This window comes from Euleptes europaea, chromosome 18 (assembly GCF_029931775.1).
Source record: "Euleptes europaea isolate rEulEur1 chromosome 18, rEulEur1.hap1, whole genome shotgun sequence".
Lineage (NCBI taxonomy): Eukaryota > Metazoa > Chordata > Lepidosauria > Squamata > Sphaerodactylidae > Euleptes > Euleptes europaea.
The window spans coordinates 19,614,933-19,639,936 of record NC_079329.1 but is presented as its reverse complement, the minus strand read 5'-3'; the positions used below and the strand labels follow the sequence as shown (position 1 = coordinate 19,639,936).

Genomic DNA, 25,004 nt, shown 5'->3' with positions numbered 1-25,004 from the left:
AAGAACAAGTTCCTTCCTGCTCTCCTTATGCAACCCGGTGTCATCGAGTGTCAGGAAGTGAATGATGGAATGTACAGTCTCATCCAGCTGGGCTTTAATTGCTCTAATGTGTGCCAAGGGAGAAAAGAACGGCAACTCAAGGGACTGCCTGGCCAAATAATATAAATCCTAACAGCGCAAGGATCCTTTGCTTCTGCTTTCCGTAACTGGAGTGCAAATTCACCACAAAGGAACCAGGAAGATGGACAGAAATGGAGCTGAGAAGGTAAGCAGAGCTTCTAACCAGCAGCAGTACACCTGCTCTTTGGCATCCGTACAGCATAAGAATAACTGCTTCTCTATTGCACTACTCTTCTACCTGCTGTGTATTTGGGTCTGTTTGTACATTGCTTATCAGCCACTCCAATGTAACACCCAGCCAGGCTAAGGAGAGGCAAGAGTGAAGCATCTCAGACAATGTAAAAGACAATGAGTTGGATCCAGCCTGTTGTTCTGCTAGTTCTAAAGGGAGAAGGGTGTCCCTCTGGGCTACCCGAAAAGGCTATGCTGGGGATCATGGGACCTGCATTGGGTTTAAAACACACACACAGGTGTGACAGGTGCTGTTATCAAGAAAAAAATGGGACAATATTAAGAAAGAAAGAAAGGAAGAAAGGAAGAAAGGAAGAAAGGAAGAAAGGAAGAAAGAAAGAAAGAAACTACCCAAAACAAACACCTACTGTGGACAAAAACATCTACCATAAACAAACTGAAGGTAATTTCTATTTCGATAGATCAGATCAGACAGAAAGAAAGAAAACCCGCTGGATCCAACCTATTGTGGTCTGAGGGAAGAAAACAGAGATGCCACTATGCAGACTTTGGAAACAGTCCTTAAATCAATTGCCCCATGGTGAGACATAGATTTTCCGGGGTGATGCCGCTGTACGTTATCTGCCGCTTGCTGGTTTGGCAGTATAAGTGCATTTTTCTCATACCTCTTTTGTGCATATTGGTAGGCAAAAATCCGGCTCTCTAAGAGCCTCTCAGAGGGTGAAAAAGCAACCGTCGCTTCTCGAAAAGAAGTGGTGAAGAAGGGGCTTGCCAAGCTTGGAATTCCAGCCGATGCGGTAGGATTATATTTGTGTGTCTCCTTCAAAGATGCTTTGCCACAGGGCTCTGTGTTTGTGTGTGCATGTGTTAAGTGCCATCAAGTCACAGCCAGCTTACGGCAACCCCATACCATACAGTATCTTTTTCATGTTACAAATGATCCCATGCACTCATTCCAGTTTGTAGGGGAGGAACATTCTTATGGGATTTAACATGATTTTAGATAAGGTAACTGATACATTGGAATGTTAAAAAGCCATTCAAAATGTGCCCAAATTTTACATTTTCCATCAGAAAGTTCAATTTGTAATTGGAAAATTAAACTTTGAGTGTAAAGAATTGTTTTCACTCAGAAGCAGACTGATTGGTTTAGCTTTCTTCCCATTTGGCAGCAGTTCAAATATGAAATCTCCAATGCTATAAACACTCAAACACTGCCAAAGGCATAAATATAATATCATGCCAATAACATAGTATGCTGGCTATTAAATGGCATCAAATAACTCCCATCTAGGATGCTCTTAGGCCGATACCTCCAAATCCCTAGACATGAACGCCTATGCACATGCGGTTTAAACTTGTTAGATACAATTGACCACATCCTTTTAGATTGCCCCTTCTATGTAACTCTGCGGGATAAACTGCTATCTACTTTGCTCCAGTACAAGACATACAGGAGTAATGAAGTGAAATGCAAATTTATTTTGAGTGACCATGATCCTAAAATTACGGCTACCGTGGCTGAATTTCTTACAGGAGTTCTTAAAGAACAAGAAAAGTTTTATTAACCCGACTTGTAACTTATATGTATTGCCCTTTGGAGGTATATTGTTGTTTTTTTCTATCTTTGTCTTTTGGTATGCCAATAAAGGTTAATGAAATGAAATGAAATAAACATATCAAATAACTAATAGCAAATATTGAAAGCAAATTCAATCCACCATCAAATAAAATTTAGTATTCAAAGAGTTACTGGTTAGCATTATCATTCTGAGAAATAAATTCATCCCATCTTTAAATTATGCTGAATTTAATCCAGAGAGTTAAATACAACTCATCTTCCAAGGAGGGCTCATGAGGCCCAACCCTGACAGTCTCCTGCTTGCAAGAAGAGCAGGTTATCAGTGCAGTTGATCCCACAACCGAAAGAGCGGAACTGAGGCTCTTTATAGGAGTTAGTGCCTGCAGCTATAGCAGTGGCCTGAAGTCTGCAGATGCTTGCAGTAGGTCCCTTTCTCGTATCCTGTGAAGTCTCAAGGTGAAGCTTGGTCCTTTAATGCCTTCTAGCCAGAGGAGAAGCCCTGGGCAGCCAGCCTTACACTCTGCTGTTTGAGCTGAGCAGCCACCGGGGCTTTCTGCCTTCTTTGCCCCGGGGTTCTGGGGGTAACCATGGGGTCCCTGGCAATAGGTGAGTCTTCTCAGCAAGTTCCTCAGCATTCCCAGTCTCTGAGCATGGTTTCTGCTCATGAGCCACATGGACTTCTGGCTCATGGCTGGCGGCTAGAGATATCATCCTCCAGGTGGGACCTGGAGATCCCCCAGAATTACAACTCATTTCCAGACTACAACTCATTTCCAGCCAAAATGGATGCTTGGGAGGGTATCCTCCCCAGGCTCAATTCACAAATCTTCAGGAGTTTCTCAACCTTCCTCCCCTCCCCTGCCATTGTTCAGGGGGGATCTGGCAACCCTACTGACTGCATGTCCACTGATGGCCCCTAAGAGTCAGAGGGTCCAGGAACATTGCAGTCTTCCATGGTGTTGACCTCAACAGGATCAACCATCATGGCATCCTCATCGGGTTGCCAGCTGTAGCTTGGGAAATTGCAGGAGATTTGGGGGTGGAGCCTGGGGAAGGATGAATTTGTAGAGGGGAGGGAGCTCATCAAGGGTATGATTCTGTTCAGCCTACCCTCTAAAGCTGCCATATTTCCCAGGGGAACTGATCTTCTTTGCCTGGACATCAGTAGTAATTCCAGGAGATCTCCAGCTACCACCTAGAGGTTGGCAACCCTACAACTCATCTTCCAAGGAGGGCTCATGAGGCCCAACCCTGACAGTTAGCATGCATCAGCAAAAACAACAGAGACTTTAAAGTACATATATAATCATTATTGCTCATTTACAAAGTCTTAAGCATTCTCAGCCTTTTGGCTAAGATCAAGTGTCGACCTTAAAGTAACAAATTAACAATGCCATTTTAAGCAAAGTTACACCCTTCTAAATCCCTTAAAGTCCATGGGCTTAGAAGGATGGCATACATTTTCAAACTGGAGCCTACTTTGTCAGATATGTCTTTGTCTTCATGCAACCAATGAAGTGGGCTGCTCTGCTGCATTATGTCCCAATAAATACATTAATTTGTAAAGTACCACAAGACTCTCAGTTGGCCTTATTAATGCAAATTCTAGCATATGTTCTAAGCCGGCGGCAATGTAATTCTACCCAAATTAATTTCCTTCCTTAATTTTGTTCAGCAAAAATAACAGGATAGCATAGCTTAGGAAATAATGAGTGAGATTCAACCAGCTTTTCAGCTGGTGAAAAAGAAGAAAGGGTTCCATTTGCTCACCCAAAAAGGCTATGCTAGGATCTTCCAAGGTCCAATATAAAGATATGGGGTTGGATCGAGTCTTCTTTACTCAGTCATACCCAATTCTCCACACACACCCATCCCATATGGTTTTTGTCTATGCAAGGCTCCTGCTCCTCAGCACAGCCTTTTATGTAGTTAAAAAAAAAATTGCCATTTTTTTTCACCAACAGAAAAGCTTGTTGGATCCAACCCACAATCACCGTAGTACTACAGATGCAACATCTGCATCTTCCCTAAGCAAAACCCTCAGGCATTAATTACATTGTGTACAAAGGTACACCCCTCATATGATCAAAGCAGAATCCATATATATGCATTGACTGCAAATCTGACTTGCCTGTTTTGGTAGGATTGCCAGCTCCAGGATGAAAAATACCTGGAGTTTTGGGGGGTTGAGTTTGAGGATGGTGGGGTTTGGGGAGGGGAGGGGAGAGACTTCAGTGGGGAATAATGCCATAGACTCCACCTTCCAAAGAAGCCATTTTCTCCAGGTGAATTGATTTCTGTCACCTGGAGATCAGTTGTATTATCAGGAGATAATACAGCCACCACCTGGAGGTTGGTAACCCGGTGCTTCAGTCATTTCCATTTCTAGATAAAACACATTGTGGTTGTGCATTTGGAAATGTTATCCTTTCTGTTGACTGGAAATTGCTAGGCATTTGCCGTATATATTCAGAACTAAGAGAACTTTGGGTTAATAGGTAGGGCAGAGATTCCTTAGTATGTTATTTTTCTTTCCATCAGAACAAAATCCCCACTATTGCTGTCCTGGGATCAGGGGGAGCTCTACGGGCCATGATCGCCCTTTATGGGACACTGGCAGAACTAAAGAAGTACAATCTCTTGGACTGTATTACTTATCTAGTTGGAGTGTCAGGTTCTACCTGGTAAGTACATAATGTTGGAGGTGAGAACAAACGTTTACTAAGAACACAGAATAATCTGTAATCACTAGATCAGACCAAGGTCCATCTCACCCAGAATTCCATTTCCGGCTGCACCACTGAACATGGGATCTCCACTTAACAATCATGGCCATTTGTTTCTCCATAGCACTAACGGCCACTGAATGTTGGCTGAAAAGTCAGAAGTGACTTGTGTAGCCTTTGACTGAGTCCCTAAAATATCCCTCTGCAGAGAGAGTTGAACAAAATGACAAATACATGTGATGCTATGTGTATAGTCCTTTCCTTTCCTTCTTCCAAGCTCCCTTGACCCAAAGGTCTTGAGCAGTAAATGGGGCGCATTTATTTCTTTAAGGAAAATATGGTGAAGAGATACTTGGCAGCCACCAATGTTGTCCCTGAATCTCTATCCACCAGCAAAAAGGGAACTGTTTTATCTTTTGTTATGGTGGCAGGTAATTTAGTAATCCATTGATTGCAATAAGAATTGCAATAAAATAGTAATCCATTGATTGCAATAAGAATTGTATTGAGGGCATTCCAACATCATATGTGACAATGAATCCACTCTCTTCAGATCACATGGATAAAGCCTATCTGAACAAGGTAAATTGCCATATCTTCCATTTAACACCGCTGAAGTTGCGGCGTTCAGGCAAGCAAGCATAAATGCTCTATGGCAGTGGTTCCCAACGTGGGGTAAATTGCCATATCTTCCATTTAACACCGCTGAAGTTGCGGCGTTCAGGCAAGCAAGCATAAATGCTCTATGGCAGTGGTTCCCAACGTGGGGCACATGCCCCACAGGGGGGCAATTTGATTTTTAAGGGGGGCAATTCGAGAATGGGTTATTAACAGTGAATTTTTTGCATTTCTTATGGTTCAAGGGGCCTCATATACAGTATATAAATATATATTTTGACATACACATTTTTAAAATTAAAATCAGAATGTACACGGTGGTCAGCTGGCGACAATGTCACGGGGGGGGCATCAGGATTTTAGAGATGCTTAGGTGGGGCATGGCCAAAAAAAGGTTGGGAACCACTACTCTATGGCAATGAGGGACTATTAAGCATTGTGTATAGTCTATCTTTAAAACAGTGTCTATTTGCCAAAGCCTCTTTGGATAGAGGTGATGAGTATCTGATCTTTTAAGGAGATGAAAGGGGTATTCATTAACCCTTCATTAAAACAGAACACCTTTTCTAGTTATTCAGAGGCTTAAATTGCTATCATCCTTCCAGTTCCAGCATCGTGTTGTGGCTAGACTGTTGGACTAGGACATAGGAGCCCCAAGTACAAATCCCCGCTCTTCCATGGAAGCTCGCTGGGTGATCTTGGGCCAGTCCCTCTCTCAGCCTAACCTACTTTACAGAGCTGTTGTCGAGGATAAATTTGAGAAGGCAAGAATGATGAACATCTGACTGACCTCCTTGGAGGGACAGTAGGGTTAAAATGAACTAATAGACCACATAAGACTGATTTCTCTAAAGCTGTTTTCTTTTAATACATGGATCTGTCTGAAATAAGGCTTACTTCCACGATCTATTGAGACTGAGCAGGCTGTATTTCTTAATGAACCCCTCTAAAGTTTTTGCTCTGTTGTCATGGTCATGTGAATACCAGTCACTGTGAAATGAGCACTGCTCAATTTTTGGCAACTGGCCATTGTCATCCAAAGCCAAACCAACAAGAGCTGGTTTTATTATGTGTTTTGGCCAGTCATTCAATTGACTCAGCGCATAGTAGTAGGGCAAAAATCCAACACACACTAACAAAAGCTGAGGTTGTCCCTGTGCTCAGAGGGTCATGTGGTGAAACTCCAGTACAATTGTCTCAAGTTGCAAGCTCATATGGGGCTCAATTCTGTGCACCCCAGATCATTTTGATCACCATCAAAAATGAAAGAACATATAGGTTGTTCTACAGTTATAATCTATATGTAAGAAACAACACCCTGTGCATCTGTGATAATTTTCATGGCACCATGGCAATTCCATGGAGAGCCAGTGTAGTGCAGTGGTTAAGAGTGGTGGACTCTAATCTGGAGAACCAGGTTGGTTTCCCCACTCCTACACATGAAGACTGCTGGGTGACCGAGGACTAGTCACAGTTCTCTCTGAACTCTCTCAGCCTCACCTACCTCACAAGGTGTCCGTTGTGGGGAGAGGAAGGGAAGGCAATTGTAGGCTGGTTTAAGTCTCCTTAAAGGTAGAGAAAATTGGGGTATAAAAACCAACTCTTCTTCTTCATCATTATCCTTCCCCACAAAACAGGTTTTGCATTGGTATGAGGGAGAGACTCGCTGTAGCTATGCACACAGCCACTTCAGACTGCCAGGTTGCCACATGGAACAGACTCAATGTAGTTACATGTTCAGGCTTGTAATGCTACTGCAAATTATATCATCACAGCAAATATGGAATTGCATTTAATAGGCCCTCAATCAGAGAATTCATCATTTATCATCATATTTGTACTTTTATTTTTTCTCAAGCATCTGTTACCATAGTAATGGTGGAAAGTGTTACCAGGTAGCAGCCAATTATGGTTTGCCATTGCATACCTCTGTGTGGCAACCGTGGACTTTCTTGGTGGTCTCCCATCAAAGTACTAATGAGGGCCAACCCTGCTTAGCTTCTGAAACTGGATGAGGTTGAACTAGCCTGGTCCACCCAGGTCAGGGCATTACTATAGTACTGTTGGATTTTTTATTCTCAATTTATTGTATTCTAGCTTCTTTGCTAATTTGGGAAAATTTATTCCCAGTGTCAGTTATTCCCTGAGAACATTACACTGAAACTGAACGGGAAGAAATGTCAACGCTTCTCTCAGGGGCCATTTTTTCCCAGTTCACTGTCAAAATCATTTAACTGAATGTCTCAAAATTAGGATTAAGGCTTTTAAAATGCCTTGTTCCTATTGTGATATTCCCATTTACTTGCAAGTCAGGAATAAGGGAATCCCTCAAGTTCCTGCTCTTAGTGTGTACAAAACAACATCCATTTATCAGCAAGGAGATACAAGCAAATGGTCAACTGGTTTCAGGACAAGAGAATTCAGGCAGTCTACAATTCCAACAGAACTAACTGAGCAGGGACTCTACCCGATGAGACTAAACTAATCAGAGGGGGGAAGCAGACTGTCTCATTATAATGCATACAATAAAGATACCACACTTATAATTTCAAGCACATTTATTCTGTTTCACTAAAAGGTGCATGTCATCCCTCTACAAACATGAAGGCTGGCCACAAAAAATAGAAGCCTTGGAAAAACTTCAGGTTGAAAAGCTTGCACAAAACAAGTGGGATGTGAAAGAGGGAAAATCAGCTGTAGCTGATGCTGCAGATGAAGAAACCTACTCTCTGACTGATTTTTGGTCCTATTTAATTGTGCATCAGTTGCTAAATGAGGTGAGTGGAGAGCAAAAAGCTGAGTTCCAAACTCAGTGATGTAAAGAATGCAAAGAAGAATGCAAAGAAAGTCAAAGTCTCCATACCTATTATGCCAACCAGCTCCTAACCACTGGTGGGAGTCTTGGGGGGAGGGCACAAGAGAGTGCTGTTAACGAGACGGTGTTACATCACCTCTGGGGGGAAACCCAGAAGTGATGCCACACTACTCTAGGAATTGCTAGAAGCTCTATGGTTTTGCCATTGAATTTCTAGAGATTCCTAGAGCACTGTGATGTCACTTCCAGGTTTTCCCTGGAAGTGACATAATGTTTTTGCATAAATTGTGATTTTTAATTCCCCCCTCACACACACACACTGGTCACTGGAACAATGGCAGGCAACAGGAACTGGGGACAGGAGATCCCTCACATCCAACAAGAACCTGGCTTCCCTAAAAAGCAACCAGACTATAATTAGGGTGGCCAGCTCCAGGTTGGGAAATACCTGGAGATTTGGGAGGTGGAGTCTGAGGAGGGTGGTGTTTGGGGAGGGGAGGGACTTCAATGCCATAGAGTCAAATAGCCAAGTGGCCATTTTCTCCAGGTGAACTGATCTCTATCAGTTGTAATAGCAGATCTCTAGCTAGCACCTGGAGGTTGGCAACCCTATCAAAAGCAGCCATTTTCTCTAGAGGAACTCATTTCTGTGATCTGGTGATCAACTGCAATCCTGGGAGATCTGCAGCCCCCAGCTGGAGGTTTGCAACCCAAGTCAAGAGAAAGGTGTGGTATTTATTTTGAAAAGGTTATGGCAGCCAGGGGCCTGTTAGAAGCCGGTTGAGGGCAAGTTGGATAGAAGCCACCAGTTAGCCATCCATGAGCTAATATATCACCTCAGAGTTTGGGGTGAGAACCTTTCCCCCATAACAAGAGAAAAAGCGTGGGTTGAGAAACACACTGTATTCAATTAAATTTACTCAATGCATTCTTTTTCAGTTGGATGAGACTGAACTTTCTATGTACTCACTACCTGCGGAAAGAGGGAAAGCTCCTTATCCTATCTACGCAGCTGTGGACAAAAACACCTACAGTAAACTAACTGAAGGTAATTTCTATTTAGACAAGAAAGAAAGAAAGCCAGCCAGCCAGCCAGCCTGCCTGTTAAGGGTTTTAACTAACAAATGGTGAATAGACTAGAACTCAGTTATAATTTTTACTGAATTTATTATTTGCTATACTTCAAGAGTATGAGGCAAGTTATTAAATATTCATTTGTATTTGTTTGTTGACTTGATTTATAACCCACATCCTCTCCTCAACAGAGGTTGCACGTCAAGCATCCTCTTACAATGAAGATTTCCTCTACCTCACTGAAACAGGAGGTGCCTCAGAAGATCTCCAGACGTTTATGTCTGCAAGGAGCACCTGCTTTGAAACAGTCATCTGTTTCTGAGTGGGTGCTCCTTGCAGACACAAAGGTCTGGAGATCTTCTGAGGCACCTCCTGCTTCAGTGAGGTAGAGTCAAGATTGGCTGTTTGTTTTGAGGAAGAGATATGTTGTCAGTGATGCAAATAGGTGCCAAGAAACCCCATTGGCAGGTGCCATGGTTTGGGCATACCTTTGTTAGATTCTATAACTGCCTCTATCTGATTGTCACACAAAATGAATAATGTGTGGCTTATTATATTTAATTTATCTGGGTTCCCATGCAAGGAAACTGTGAAATACACCCATTTCCCCAGGCTGATGAGTAGTATTATCTATGGCATTATCTATGATGTAACCTTTAAGGTAATAGCAATTCTGATAATATTTGAGTATCTGGGATGTGCGAAAGCATACCCTCAACACTTTTCTGTAATCTTCTGGAAAATGTACTACCACCCCTCAAATTCCCTCTAGACCTTTCACCCACTTGTAACTCTCTAAATTAGTGTTGGATTCTATTTCAGGTGGAATTGCATGGCAGCTTTATCTGAACTCCACCTTGCTCCATTGTTTCTTGCCTGTATTAGCACTTTGTTCTTTCATTTTTTCAGGCTCCTGGTTTGAATTTACCCCACATGAAGTTGGAGTTCCTGGCCTAGGAGCATATGTCAACCTCAGATACTTTGGGAGTGTGTTTGAAAATTGCCAACTGAAAGAAGAGAAGCAGGAGAAAAACATCTGCTATCTGCAAGGTACATCATGTGCATTTTGCTTCTGGATAGCCTGGCAGTATGCCGAACCCCATGCAGGTTTTGGCAAGATAACAAAAGTCTGTGTTTGCATGTTCAGCCTATAGGTACGTCGAGTGCATCGGCTTATGAGTATTAATGAATATAAAAATAAGGTTCGGCTTGGATCCGACTAAAGTTTTTGCAAGTTAAAAGGAAGTGAGGAGGTCCTTTTTGACAACTCAAAAAGGTGATCCTGTGATCTGAATAGATCAAAGTAATGTAGGATGGGGCTGTAATAAGGTGGAGAATTGGACAGGGTTGAATGAAAATACTGGCAACTGGATCCAACCCTACATCGGATGTTGTAACAAAGCATTTCAGATTCAGTTATGGGGCTTAGATATGAGCTCCCTATCTAAAGTACTAGTTGGATTTTATTTTCCCTCACTTTAGATAGACACTGAATGCTATTTTTTACGTACAAAATTGACTTTGCTCAGTCACACCTAGGTCTAAGTTAGTTGTAATGACAGCTGATGGGTTGGATCCAGCCAGCTTTAATTCAGTGTTATCTCAGGCATGGTAAACTTTTGTCAACCGTATTAACTTTGACCCTTTAATACTGTTGGGTGAACTACAGAGCTATTAATGCCGTTTCTTCCTTGTTCACAGGTTTATGGGGAAGTGCCCTTGGCAGTGAGAGAGAAATTTATGAGTCTATAAAAGGTACTGCTTTTCTGTGGAAAAGGCCAGAATCAGAAGTCATGAGACGATGTTAGCCAGGCAGGATTCCTAGAACCTGTTTTACCCCATCATGTATATAGAACAGACAATTCTTGCTCATTAGACAAGGAATCTTGTATTAATGTAGAGGAGAAAGGGAGACGTAGTGGGAAAAATGTCATTATATAGCTAGAGAGCTACATATATAGATACAGATTGATAGATATAGAAATATACATCTATACACATACATGCATGCACACACAATCAGGCTTCTGTGTGCATAGCACATTTCTGGATCTGCTCATGATGCAAAGGGGCATTGCATGGGGAAAAAACCACATCAAGTATCCACAGAGTCATCATGATCAACTCTGACAGCAGTGGACATCTGCCTGGTATTCTAGGCATCTCCTTCCTCAAAACAGGTCAGCAGCAAGTTGATTGCTCTTTCTGCTTACCAGCAGTATGAAGGTTTGGGGATGTGAACCCTTGATTTGTATGGAGGCCAGGGTACTGTAGTGATTAAGATATTGAGCACTGAGCCGAGAAGTCCAGGTTCTATTGTTACAGCTTTAAACGTATAGCACAGCTTTAAACGTATTGCATAGCCATAACAAGACACTACGCTGAGGCTTACGTGATAATAATACTGCCCAGTCTTATTAGGGCTGTTGAACGGACTGCTGGCATGATGTATGTGCAGCACACTGAGAAATTGATCTACTTGGTAATAAAGGGGACTGCAGTCATTGCTGCACATTTTGGGCAAAGCCAAAAGGGATAATTCAACACATTGAACCTTATGTTGACTGGCACCGTATTTCTTGTAATCTTCCTGTTGCCACTGTTGCAGTAGCAATGATATCATTCTTTTTTTCCTTGCTGAGTTTGCAAGTTGAATGAGAGATTGCACACCTGTTGTTTTGACCACCCTTTGTCTAGGACAGTTAGTTGGGACAATTAAAGAAAAAGGCTTGATTAATTGCTTTTTGAGAGCTGTGATTGGCCTTCTTATCTTGGTATCTGATTAGGGCTGTTGAAAAAAAAATTCGGTATAATTCGGATTCGGGTTTAAATGGCCTCCCCCCCACCCCTGGGAAATTGGGTAGGAATTTGGGTTTACATTCGGGATTCCCGAATAATTTGGCCATTTAAAGCCAGTTAAACACATTCACAGCTTTCTGTGGCTCTGGGGGGACATTTTTGCAGGTAGAGGTCCCAAATTTTCAGGGAAGCTTGAAGGGACACTCCTTGTAAGAACCCCCAAGTTTGGTGAAGATTGGGTAAGGAGGTCTGACGTTATGGGGTATGGAAGGGATCACCCCATCCCTCCATCCAAAAGATTAATTTTGTATTATCAAGAATTAGAGCATAGGTGTTACTCTGTCTGTCATGATGAATCTTAGAGAACTTTGTGGCTCTCCAGTGTTTCACAAGCCAAGCTTTTGAAAAATTGTTCAGTGCAAGTTTCTCTAACACTGTTGGGGATAATTCTCATGCTACACCACATAGGAAACATATGTTCCCATACATGTGAATGTATTTCTCTTTCCAGATTCCTTAGGGTTATTTCCAAACCAGGACAGATCAAGAGAAGGAGATACTTTGGGTAAATCATTAAGAGTTTTAATATCTTCCCTATCTCCCATCCAAATGTATTCCCTCTACTCTATGGCCCCTTTGGTCATCACCATAAACTCCTACTTGGGAATATTCCTTTCGGCTAGCACCATGATCAACTTGTTCTTCTCTCTCTAGTACACCCCTTAACCAGCCTGTATGAATGAATCATTTGTAAACAGCTGCTTGGAATTATAGGTTCTATTTGACTAACGATGGAGCCTTCCTCTGGCACTGGAATCCTTCCTCCAATGGCTGCCATCCCTTTATTCTTATTGGAGAACACATGAGGTTGGATCCCAAGTTTCTGTTGCACTGATGGTTAACACATGAAGGTGCCTTATAGGTTCATCAAGATCAGCATTGTCTATTCAGACTGACAACAGCTGATCAGGATCTCAGGCAAGTCTTTCATGTCACATTCTACATGATCTTTTTAAACTGGAAATGCTGGGAGTGGCACCTGGGATCATCCATATGCCAAGCAGATATTTACCACTGAGCCATAGCTCCTTTTCAAAGGTGAAATGTGGAGCTTTACTCCCATGCAAGGAGACTTGCTCCAACAGAAGAGAAAGACCCTGTGCAACAGAAGAAAGCTCCACAGCAGAACTGAAACTTGGGATCTAACCACAGGACACTGGGATGGCTTTCAACCACTTTTGGTGGATTGGTGATGGATGAGATCATTAGAACTTCCACCTTGATTTCAATGTATTGTTGATAGAATTATCATTTTAAGTTGTTAATACGAATAAGCCAAAAGTAGACTAGCACTTGTCATCCTCTTTCCTGCTGTTTTTCCCTTCCAAGATTTCCAGGTTGTTAGCAAATTCTACCAGGCTTATCAGTGTGTGGTGGAGCTATATCTGCGTATAGTAGATGGAAAAGAAGTGGACGCCCTTTTTGACCGCCTTGAAAACCTCCTGAACAGTAAGTGGACTTTGGCCACATGTTTCCCTTGCTTCGCGAAGGGGGTGGTGGTGAAAAATGGACCTAATCTGAACCTATTATTAAACACTGAGGCTGCCTCCAAATGGCAACTTTTCCTAGGCTGTCTTGAGTAGTACTAATAGTGGAATGGTCGACAACACATCTTGGAGCTTCTTCTCCGCAATCCCCCTTATGGCATGAGCCATCTCTTCCAATCCATCTTACTGTCAGTCTGCAACTTAGTTCTGAAACAATCAGTAGGTCATCAAGTATTATAAGACAGGGGGTCAGCTGTGCTTCATTGGCATGCTTGATAACCTCTTGAGTCAGACCATTGGTCAGCAGAGCTCTGTGTTGTCTACACTGATTTACAGTGGCTCTTGGGGCTTTCAGGTAGAGAAGGGTCTATCCCACTGATGCTTTCAAGAGATGCCATCTTTTGCATGCAGAACAGATGATGTAGCAGTAAGCCAAAGCCTATTGCTTTTGGAAGTTTCCCAAATTGTATGTTTTCCATATAGGTAAAGGTAGTCCCCTATGCAAACACCAGGTCATGACTGACCCATGGGGTGATGTCACATCATAACTTTTATTGGGCAGACTATGTTTATGGGATGGTCTGCCATTCCTTCACCAGTCATCTACACTTTACCTCCAGCAAGCTGGGTACTCATTTTACCGACCTTGGAAGGATGGAAGGCTGAGTTACCTTGCGCTGGCCACCTGAAACTGACTTCTGTCGGGATTGAACTCAGGTTGTGAGCAGAGCTTTCGACTGCAGTACTGCAGCTTACCTCTCTGCGCCATGGGGCTCGCTTGTTTCCTGTGTATCAGCATATTATGTACTTTTGTGATATGCATGTCAATAGTTCACTTGTGTTTCTCATAGCTGCTCTTCCAAAATTGGAATCTTTCCCATTATTGTTCAGATTTTAATATATAACCATTAGAACCTGTTCTGACACAGGTTTCCCATGGAAAGAACTGATCATATATAGTTGTTCCTCAATTAAGATGACCTCTTTGGTGTCCACTAGAGACTGTTTTTCCTCTATGGAGACCCATACCTTGTGAAATGGGCTCCCTGAGATGGTGAGGGGGGGCACTATCTTTAGAAGTTTTTAAGAGGCACTGTGACTCCATTTTATTTGTGAGTGGTTTGTTGCAGATGTTTTCTTGAGTAGGTGGTTAGGTGGAGTTTGATTGCATTTTGCATGTTTTTGGTATTGGAATTGGCAGCTGGTGGAGTGGGTTGGGCAGAGGATGTCCCTTTGTGCTGCACAGCATCCACAAAACCCCTACTTGTCTGGGCAGCATCTTGGAGGGATGGGGATTGGCATCTTTCAGCACAGTTAATGGGCAGGCAGGAATAAATGAGGCTGGCAGAGATCACTGGCTAAACCTGGAGCTGGAGTTGAGTTGCTCAAATGTTGGTAGCCACTGCCTGCTCAGTTGCAACCCACCAATAAAGTAAGATGGCATCTGAGGAATCAGCCATTTAAATCAGCGAATTGAACCCAAATTGGTTTGTCTCGTGTCTTCATTGGGGAGGAGATGTCAGTATAATTATAAAAGCTTCCATACACAGAGAAGAAACATGTTTGTTTCATTTGGTCAGATATGGAATGAATAAATATGGATTTATAGACGTAAAAGTGCAATTTTTTCACCTTTTCTGACAGGAACAAGCATGCAAGCAATTCCTCTACCAAAGTAATGAAATGGGCTTCAAATGCAATAAAGAAATAAGATATTCAAAAGGTGAAACAAATAGTTCAGTTGAGATGCTACTCACCTGAGATGCCATCTGGGCTAGGGCTAGTCCGTGTGAATATTTTCTGATCAAATTAATCTGTTTTCCCTTCCTTTCAGCTTTTCTGCCTTTGTTACCTTGCGAGATCTGGTTTTGTATTCTGCCTTAATCCATTGTATCCACTCATCTTTTCTAAAGCCCCCAAGACCAAGAAAAGCTATGATATGGTCCGAGAGATGCGTAAGACCTGGGCTTCTGCAGATGCCACGAAGAGGAAGAATGACTGCATGGGGTTGGGCAAAGCTCTGGAAGAGGATTTTGGAAGCAAGTACCATATTGTCTGTATATTTTCTTCTAGAAACAGCTGTTCTCTGTACAGCATGGTGTAGTGGTTAAAAGCAGGGGTTTGGAGTGGTGGACTCTGATCTGGAAAACCAGGTTTGATTCCCCACTCCTCCACATGAGTGGCAGACACTAATCTGGTGAACAGGATGGGTTTCCCCATTCCTCCACATGAGGCCAGCTGGATGACCTTTGGCTAGTCACAGCTCTCTTAGTGCTCTCTCAGCCCCACCTACCTCACAGGGTGTCTGTTGTGGGGAGGGGAAGGTGATTGTAAGCTGGTTCGATTCTTTCTTAAGTGATAGAGAAAGTTGGCATATAAAAACCAACTCTTCTTCTTCTTCCTCTTCTTCCTCCTCTTCCTCTTCTTCTTCCTCTTCCTCTTCTTCCTCTTTTTCTTCCTGTTCCTCCTCCCAGCATATTTGAAAACAGCAGAACATACCATGCATGTGCCATACAGGGTTTCCTGAAGTCGCGTGAAATGCTTTCCTCTCAGGCAAACTGAAGATGGCTGAATTTCTTGTTGCCTGTGGCTATGCCTGTAAGCTGCCTCAGGTGAATTAGTAAACAGCATCCACCCAGATAGGATCACCCCATCCCCAAAGTCTTCAACATCAAATTGTTTTGAGAAGACAATTGAGGAGAGGAGAGAAGGGAGTCACATGGGCCTCCTGTTATGAATCACAAAGTGGCTTTCAAACTGTTTTGAAGAGAACCTGGATTTTTATAGAAGTTAACAGTGATTATCCAGTGAAAGATTAGCAATAGCAAGAGTGGCATGACCCCAAAATAGATTGCTGTTGCACCAAATGATTATATTTATTTCATTTTACTAATAAAATAATCCTGAAAAATGCATATTTCAAGGTTTTATATATGTCTCACTTTCTTATTTTTTTCCTTTATCAAATCAAAGTACTGGACATAATTCTGAGCAAGCCTTTGAAAATTGTTAAAGGTAAGTTTATTAACATTGGCATGGCCATCATATTCTCTTTCTAACACTTTCCCTAGATGGTGCATTACTTATTTATTTAGGATATTTCTGTGCTGCCTCTCCTGAGTCCTACTTCAGGTGGCTAACCATTAAAACATTTAAAAATCAATACAAAAACCAAGCAAGCCATTAAAATTAGTCCAGGAAAAACAACAAAACAAAAACGACAGACCAGAAGACCAGACTGAGAACTGGACTTGGATCTAGGTGTCCTGGAGACAAGTCCTGATTGCCAATTTCTTATTTTTTTTTCTTTAAGAGAAAGTAGTGGACAAGGTTGTGGAGAAACCTTTGGAAGTAATTAAAGGTAAGTTACTGAAATTAGCATTATGTTCATATTGCTTTTCTATATTTTTGGTGAATAGAGAATTGTACTTGGATCTGAGTGTCCTGGCTTCTCAGTTTCTTATTTTTTCCCTTTAAGATAACAAAGTAGTGGACAAGGTTGTGACCAAACCTATGGAAGCAATTAAAGGCAAGTTGCTGAAACTGACATGTTCATAGTGACTTTCCATTTCTTTGTTGGATAGAGGATTGGACTTGGATTTGGGGGCCCTGTATTCTAGTCCCTCTTTTCAGTTTCTTATTTTTTCCCTTTAAGATAAAGTCGTGAACAAACCTATGGAAGTAATGAAAGGTAAGTTACTGAAATTAACATGTTTATATTGACTTTTCATTGCCTTGATCGAAAAAGAATAGGACTTGAATGGGGGGGGGGGGCTGTATTGGAATCCTTCATGTCAGTTTCTTATTTTTTTCTTTAAGATAAAGTTGTGGACAAACCTATGGAAGTAATAAAAGGTACGTTACTGAAATGAATATGTTCATATTGACTTTTCATTTCTTTGATGGATAAAGAACAGGACCTGGATTTGGGTGTCCTGTATGCTAGTCCCTCTTCTCAGTTTCTTATTTCCCCCCCTTTAAGATAAAATAGTGGACAAAGTCGTGAAAAAACCTATGGAAGCAATTAAAAGTAAGTTACTGACATTAATATTTGCCTTCATATATTGCCTTTCCACCTGTTGGGTTTGGTTGTTCTGGATTCCCACCCCCGTTTGGCCATACACTCAATGTGCCTTTTGGAAAATCACATTCTGCCTTAGTTAATATGGGAATAATCATGTTGTATTTCAGATGTCTGCTGGGTGGCTGATGCATAACAAAGACCCTTAAAAATGCTATGCACAGCCAAAATAATAAACTATGGAACTTTCTATCCTCCCTTCAAAATAGTCGGATATTTATTCTTTTTGGTATAACTGTTTTAATCCTGGGATATAGCTCTGAGGTACATAGATGCAATTTTCCGGAAGAATCGCTTGACATTTCTGCTTGATTTTGTATAGGAGTTCAAGTTCAAGTCAAGTTTATTGTATAAGGCTGTAGGCCATTACAATCTAAAACAGAATCATTAAAAGAATACAAAAAATTTAAAAATTGAAATACACCCACTCAGCTCTAACCAATTTTGCCACCCTTCATAGTTTGCTTTTCCCTGATTTTCTTGGCCATCAGACCATACAGTGCCAATCTTTTGGAAATATACGAGTCCCTAACAAATAGATTAATCTGTCAGCAGCAGATGACAATTGTGACCCTAAAAGAATGTTTGCTAGAAACTTGTGCCGGGGCTCAGTATATATTTGCGTATAGGTGTTGGTGTAGTGGTTAAGAGTGGGGGACTCTAATCTAGTGAACCGGGTTTGTGTATAGGAGTTGGTGTAGTTTGTTTCCCCACTTCTCTACATGAAGCCTGCTGGCTGATTTCGGGCTAGTCACAGTTCTTTCTGAACTCTCTCAGCCCCACCCACCTCAGAAGGTGTCTGTTCTGGGGAGGGGAAGGGAAGGTGATTGTAAGCCACTTTGAGACTCCTTATAGTTAGAGAAAAGTGGGGTATAAAAACTGATGGAGCTAGGGATGCAATTGTGCCTGCCTCCCCCCAATGTGGCATGAGGTATCATTGGCAATCAGGACGGGACACTAGTCAACAGAAAGACTCAAGTGAGCTATTTATATGTGAGCTACTACCTTCCTTATGCAGGTAGTTGCCATGTGCTGTTCAGTCAATCTAACCACCCATCTTTAGATCTGCATAGGATTAGTGGTCACCATTAGGAATCAAGCAAGAACTGAGGAACATTTTTCACCTGATCTTAGAATGGGGTGTTACAATTAGGCTTGGTCCTATGACTGGTGAGGCCATAACTAGGGCTGGCAGGAATAAGTTGGATTTCTACAACAGGTAGGCTACTTGACAAGCACCTCAAGACATCTCAAGATGAAAGGATGTCCCTAAAACAGTCTATCATTTGCTGGAGCCAGTGAAGTCAGTGAGGGAGGGGACGCTCTTGATGCTGAGCAGCAGCATCCAAGACCTTAGTGACTGGATTGGCTCTACCATTCCAGAAAAGAGCCTTCACGTTGGTAAGATTAAATGCCTTTCCATCGGCAGTGACTCATGGCAGGTTTCTTTGTACACCTCACAATGCCTAACTATGCGCCTGTGACGTGGGAGTCCCCGACTCAGTGGAACATATCCTATTGGACTGCCCACTACACAGCAAACCTCGCCATATAATGTTCAGTCATCTGCCAGATCCTCGGTGTATAAGATCAAAAAGGGATATGACTCGCTTCCTTTTAGCAGATCAGGATAGTAACCTCACTGCTCTAGTAGCCTCCTTTTTAGCTACAGCCCTCTCTGAGAGAATCCCCAAAGATCATCCGGTTCAAAAGAGCTCAAGTATTATATAAACTGTAATTTTAATTGATAAATTATCATTACTAATGAATCATAAGAATGATTTTAACCTATCTTTGCCTGCTGTTGGGCATGTTTTATTACTTCAAGATGCCAATAAAGGTATTGTATTGTTGTGACTGGATTGGCACTTGGAAGAAGAGGATTATCACCTCTTGGCACAGTTAATGTGCCAGCTAGGATAAACAAAAGAGGTTGTGGTGCTGGCCACACTGGGACCCAGGGTGGAGCTGCCCAGAACGCTGGTAGTCAGTGGCCCTCCTTGATTATAATCCATTCTTTGAAAGTAAAGGCAATGATCTGATGAGGCACATCATTTATTTAATTAACCAACCTTAGTTGAACCCATACATTGTTGTCTTGTGTCTTCATTGGTGGAGGTGCTGGGACAAATGAATTGCCCCACATTGCTGCTCGTTGAAATTTGAAATGGTGCCCCATGAAGCCAGATCATATTGTTTGTTTCCCAATGCAGATGGCAGCCAAATGATTCCAAATCCTATCTCTTCTGGAAGCCAGGCGATTGGTCAGCTGATCCCAAAAGGAAAACCTCCATCAGAACAGCCAAAGGAAGGTTAGATTACTACAGGCACTACTGTAATACCTTCAATGGGATTATGCAACATATGTCTATGCAAAATGGCAGCCTAAAAAAGGACTTGGATATAGCAACATGGCTCCTGGTGGTGACTGAGCTTGTTCTCTTGCCCTAGGGTTCTCTGGTGGCCCATGTCCTCCCTTCTCAGGATTTCTCTCAGAAGAACAGACACATAGCAGAGATTTAAGGGAGGCAAGACAAACAAAAAATTAGGATAGTTTTATATTCAGAGCAACCAGCCCTGGAAAGGAAGAGACAGATAACCACAGGCATTCGTCACAGACTTTCTATGTGCTTAGAAGGACAGGAGTCAGCTTTTCAAGATCCAGCTCCAGTCTTCATAGCTCGCCATCCAAATTTGGCCACTTTAAAGGTTAGCTCCATGTTCTTATCTGAGAGCATGTTAGAAAGGCGGATTGCTCTGGATCTCCCTGGGGAGTCATCTATTACAGAGGAGATGGTTTCACGTATCTTGCTATAGATTTTACAGTCAAACATGACATGATCGAGGGTCTCTATACTCCCATCAGAGCAAGGGCACAGACGTTCACTGTAAGGTAACTTTTTATATCTCCCTTCCGATATAGCTGAATATATATATATATATATATATATATATATATATATATATATATATATATATATATATATATATATATATATATATATATATATATAAACTAATAACAAACTCGTAACAGACTAGTAACTAGTAATCGCTTCTCGGCCTTTTGGCTAAGATCAAGTGTGTGTAGTGTAGTAACAACCCCCCCCCCCGAAAAAAGAAATTCCTCAATTTAAATCAAGTATGTTTTTTTAATGTTGATTTAATGTATCTGCTTTATTGATAAGGCTGTTACTCTATCCATAGTTTATTATTTAATGGCTGCTTTGAAGATACGCCGAAAATTATAATCAAGTTACGCCTAAATGCTCATTTGCATATAAACACTCTTGTTTGTACTGGAACTGGATTGACGGAAATCTAAGATCATCTCAGCAAGACTGGCCAGCTGCAGATTAAATGAGAAGCTGAAACTGAATTCAGTTCCTCCTTTTCCTCATGGGTAGGGCTCATGGGTAGGGCTGCCAGGTGGGTGGTTTTGGCGCACAATTGTCCGCCAAACCACCCAACCGCTCTGGAGCAGCGATTGTGTGCGTGTGCAACAATGCACCCACAATGACATCACTTCCGGGTTTACCCCCAAAAGTGCTTCATTGCCATGGTGCTAAATCGGCTGTGGTGATGCCACAGTCCCGGAAGGAAACCCGGAAGTGATGTCATCGCGTGCGTGCAGCCGCGTGCGCATCCAGCCATCCCAGCCCCACACCCTGGCTACCCTACTCATGGGGTAACCTTGAGCTAGTCACTATTTTACAGAGAAGATAAAATGTGGGGGGAGCCATGTATGCTGTTCTGAACTCTATAGAGGAAAGGTGGAACTGAAAAGCATAGACAGACAACCATATTTCTGATTAAGGTAGCTCAGAAGATTATACTCAGGAACTCTTGTTGGTCTTTAAGGTGCTACTTGACTCACATCTAGCAAGACTACCCAACTGAAACAACATTTCTTCCCCAAATATATTGGACGTGCAACATGTCCAGCAGCTGAAACCTGGCTGTTGATTTTGTGTTTGATTTGTGAACTCTTGTTTTCTCATTCTTAGCTGCCAAGGTTGGCTATAGCATCTTACGTTTTGTCAATGTGGTGAGAAAGACTTATTCCAGCCTTTTGACGTGGACATGGGGGACCGTCAACAACTTCCTGTATAAATGTGGTGAGCTTACATTGCATCTTTGTTGATCCTTCTATGAATATGGTACTCCTGGGCTGTAGGTGGACATCCCATATGTGGTGGGGTTTTCTTTGTCTTCATATTCATCGTCCCGTCCTGACTGAGCACAACACATTCCCCTTTCTCGCCCTTATTTATAAAATTCTCTATGTTATTTATAGTTTGTGACCACAACTCATCTAAACTTATTGCATCTCCATTTTTCTGATATGTTGTTAGCTTAATTAAAACATATATTTCTATATTTCCATTCCTCTTTCTTTGGAATCGATTTTTGTTTCCAATGTCTGGCAAAGGTCGTTCTAGCAGCAGTTATCATATGTAACCCCATACAAAGTTGGTCTTTAGTTAGATTAGGTACTAGATTTAACAGGAATATCTTGGGTTTACATGGTATATCTGTCTCCATTCTGTTTCCTGTAATATTGTTAGCCGCTGTTAAGTATACTGACCTGACAGAGGAACCAGTCCTCAATCTGATTGATGCTGGTTTGGCCATCAACACCGCTTACCCGCTTATTTTGCACCCTGAGAGGAATGTCAAGCTGATCCTCTCTTTTGACTTCAGCTCTGGGGATCCTTTTGAGGTAAGCCACGTTGATGAAAGGGTAGGCATCAGGGATGCGATCGAATATCTTACCCCCTGCTGGCTCAACTCCCCAAATCTTTCGTTACATTTTGCTTCTTCCTTGGCCGGATCAATCCAGTGAGTGTTTTCCTGCTGACTTGTTCCTGTCAAATGTACCAGTTTTCATGCTTATGTCTGCCTTGATTCCTTGTAAATGGAGGACAAGTAGTGAACATTGTACATGCTGGTCTGTGTGTGTAAAGTGCCGTCAAGTCGCAGCCGACTTATAGCAACCCCTTGGGGGGGGGGGTTCATAGCAAGAGACTAACAGAGGTGGTTTGCCAGTGCCTTCCTCTGCACAACAACCCTGGTATTCCTTGGTCTACATAGCTTAGAAATAGGGAGCCAGTGTGGTGTAGTGGTTAAGAACTGTGGTTTGGAGCGGTGGACTCTGAACTGGAAAACCTGGTTTGATTCCCCGCTCCTCCACATGAGCGGCGGAAACTACTCTGGTGAACTGGATTTGTTTCCCCACTTCTACACATGATGCCAGCTGGGTGACCTTGGGCTAGTCACACACTCTCAGCCCTACCTACCCCGCAGGGTGTCTGTTGTGGGGAAGAGAAGGGAAAGTGATTGTAAGCAGGTTTGAGTCTCCCTTAAGTGGTAGAGAAAGTCGGCATATAAAAACAGACTCTTCTTCAAAGAAATGAACAAATTGGGATCACCAGCAATAAAAAAGAAGGGGCCAAAAAGGATCACAGTGATAGCATCAAAACCCCAAAAGTTATATCCCCAATAGGCCTATAATTCTAGAATTATGGTTATTCTTGCTCCATTTCCTCATTCTCTCTTTTCTCAGTGTTTGATGATTGCAGAAACCATTAGGAACAGGGCCCTGTAAGGTACCATTAGGAACAGGGCCCTGTAAGGTACCATTTCAACTAATCACATAATAGTAGTACTAGTAGTTGCAGCAGCAGCAGCAGTAGTAATAGTAGTAGTAGATGATGCAGGACTGTATCCAACCTGCTTTTTCTCTTAATCTTGCCCAATTCTCTTTCATACAGTCCCCACTCCGCATGGCATTTGTCTATGGGCTGTCCCACAATCCCTGGTATAGACTTTTGGGGTGGCCAAAGGGGACCCTTCCTACATTTCTCACCAGTGAAAGAGCTGGTTAGATCCCACCCATACAGTGGGAATACCAGACAGAGTTCTACCCTTTTAAGCTATTTCAGTGTTATAGGAAGGGTCCCTAAATTTAGCGTGAGAAGTAGCTTAACTCAGTGATACATGGATTTGGTAGTTTCGTCATGAAACTGAGACTCTCGCCCTCCTTTTTGGTTCACTCAGACCCTCAAAAAAACCATTGAGTACTGTAAGAAAAACAGAATCCCATTCCCCAAGATTGACGAAAAAGAGATGAATGACACAGAGAATCCGAAAGACTGCTACATCTTCAGAGGAGAGAATGGCCTAACTGTCATGCATTTCCCACTATTCAACAAAGTCAACTGCCCAGGTAACTTTCGAAGAGGGTTTATATGGGGCATAATGACCCAATACTAGATTTGTTGGGTCATCTTGTTATCAACTGTTGGCTTGTGGAGCTCATTCTAGTCATGTGAGCAGTGCAATGTTGGAATTGTGAACTCATGCAAGATGGTGGCTTCTGGCAAAGGAGAAATTGCATGTCTTGGTTCAGGTGGTTTCCACATGGGGATTTTGCCACATTTGACCAGTGAGATACTCTGGTTTTTGGGGGGTTTTTTTGGTCTTTAAAGCCTCCACACAACATTCTGAATATGTCATGTGGGGCTCCTTGGGTGTTCCTCTTTAAGTCAGAGCAAAGAAAATTTTTTTTTTGTATGTATTTCTTTCAGATCATCACTGTCCCCCTTCTCCAGACTCTAGAGCAGATCTGAAATATTCCGCTGTTTTTCAGGTTCGGGTTTATTAACCCATTTTTTCAAATAGAAAAATCAGGGTTTTCCGGATTTTTGAAAAATTCCAGATTTTATAAACCCGAACCTGAAAAATACCCCCCCAAATTGGTGTACATCCCTAGTTGCCAGGCTATGAGGCCTCAATGGCATATTGTCATTCCCTTAGTGTTTCTGTATGAATGTGACAGACGGGCTAGGACAGCAGTCAGCAGCATGGGGGCAGGGTAGGGTTGCCAGCTCTGGGTCCCGAAATACCTGGAGATTTTGGAGGTGGAGCCTGAGGAGGGTGGGGTTTGGGAAGGGGAGAAACTTCAATGGGGCATGGAGACACAGAGTCCACCTTGTACAGTAGCTATTTTCTCCAGGTATGAACTGATCTCTGTCACCTGGAGATCAGTTGTAATCCCAGGAGATCTCCACCCACCACTTGGAGGTTGTCAACCCTAAGGTAGAGTGTGCAGGGGGCTCCCCACCCATCTCCCCCACACTTGCTGCCACTTTCCCAGCAGTGGCACCATTTTGCATCACCACGTCAAATGCACCTCAGATGAACTTCCACGTAAATAGTCGTTAAGGAGAGCTGAGCATGTGAGATCCACAGTAATTCTGTATTACTTTACTTTGTCATTTTCAGAACAAATCGCACAATACAATGACCAGTATTCCACTTTCAAGAGGAACTATACCCGTGAAGAAATTGAAAAGCTCCTCATTGCAGCCAAGAAAAATGTCACCAATGTTCGGCAAAAGATTGTGGAAGAGATCAAGCGTACTGTGGGTTCACAACGCGCTTAAGC

The 25,004-nt window shown here is 42.4% G+C and overlaps 1 protein-coding gene across 1 annotated transcript; it reads left to right on the top strand.

Annotated features, from left to right (window-relative positions):
• The first annotated feature begins 233 nt into the window (after positions 1 to 233).
• LOC130489980 (cytosolic phospholipase A2 gamma-like) lies at positions 234 to 25,004 on the top strand. The gene is made up of 21 exons (XM_056863766.1): positions 234 to 265; positions 999 to 1,109; positions 4,436 to 4,578; positions 7,817 to 8,015; positions 8,993 to 9,101; positions 10,037 to 10,177; positions 10,829 to 10,882; positions 12,438 to 12,491; positions 13,316 to 13,435; positions 15,387 to 15,512; positions 16,447 to 16,488; positions 16,787 to 16,834; positions 16,952 to 17,002; positions 17,129 to 17,164; positions 17,293 to 17,328; positions 17,456 to 17,503; positions 19,768 to 19,866; positions 21,562 to 21,672; positions 22,123 to 22,277; positions 23,615 to 23,783; positions 24,842 to 25,004. The coding sequence occupies exons 1-21, from the start codon at positions 242 to 244 to the stop codon at positions 25,000 to 25,002; spliced, it is 2,037 nt and encodes a 678-aa protein (XP_056719744.1). The 5' UTR covers positions 234 to 241; the 3' UTR covers positions 25,003 to 25,004.

Bases quoted from the DNA above. Each gene is read 5' to 3' on its own strand.
- LOC130489980 (XM_056863766.1), top strand. From the start codon at position 242: ATGGACAGAAATGGAGCTGAGAAG. The intron at 10,883-12,437 runs GTACTGCTTTTC...TTCTCTTTCCAG, and splicing joins AATTTATGAGTCTATAAAAG to ATTCCTTAGGGTTATTTCCA. The intron at 17,165-17,292 runs GTAAGTTACTGA...TTTTTCTTTAAG, and splicing joins ACCTATGGAAGTAATGAAAG to ATAAAGTTGTGGACAAACCT.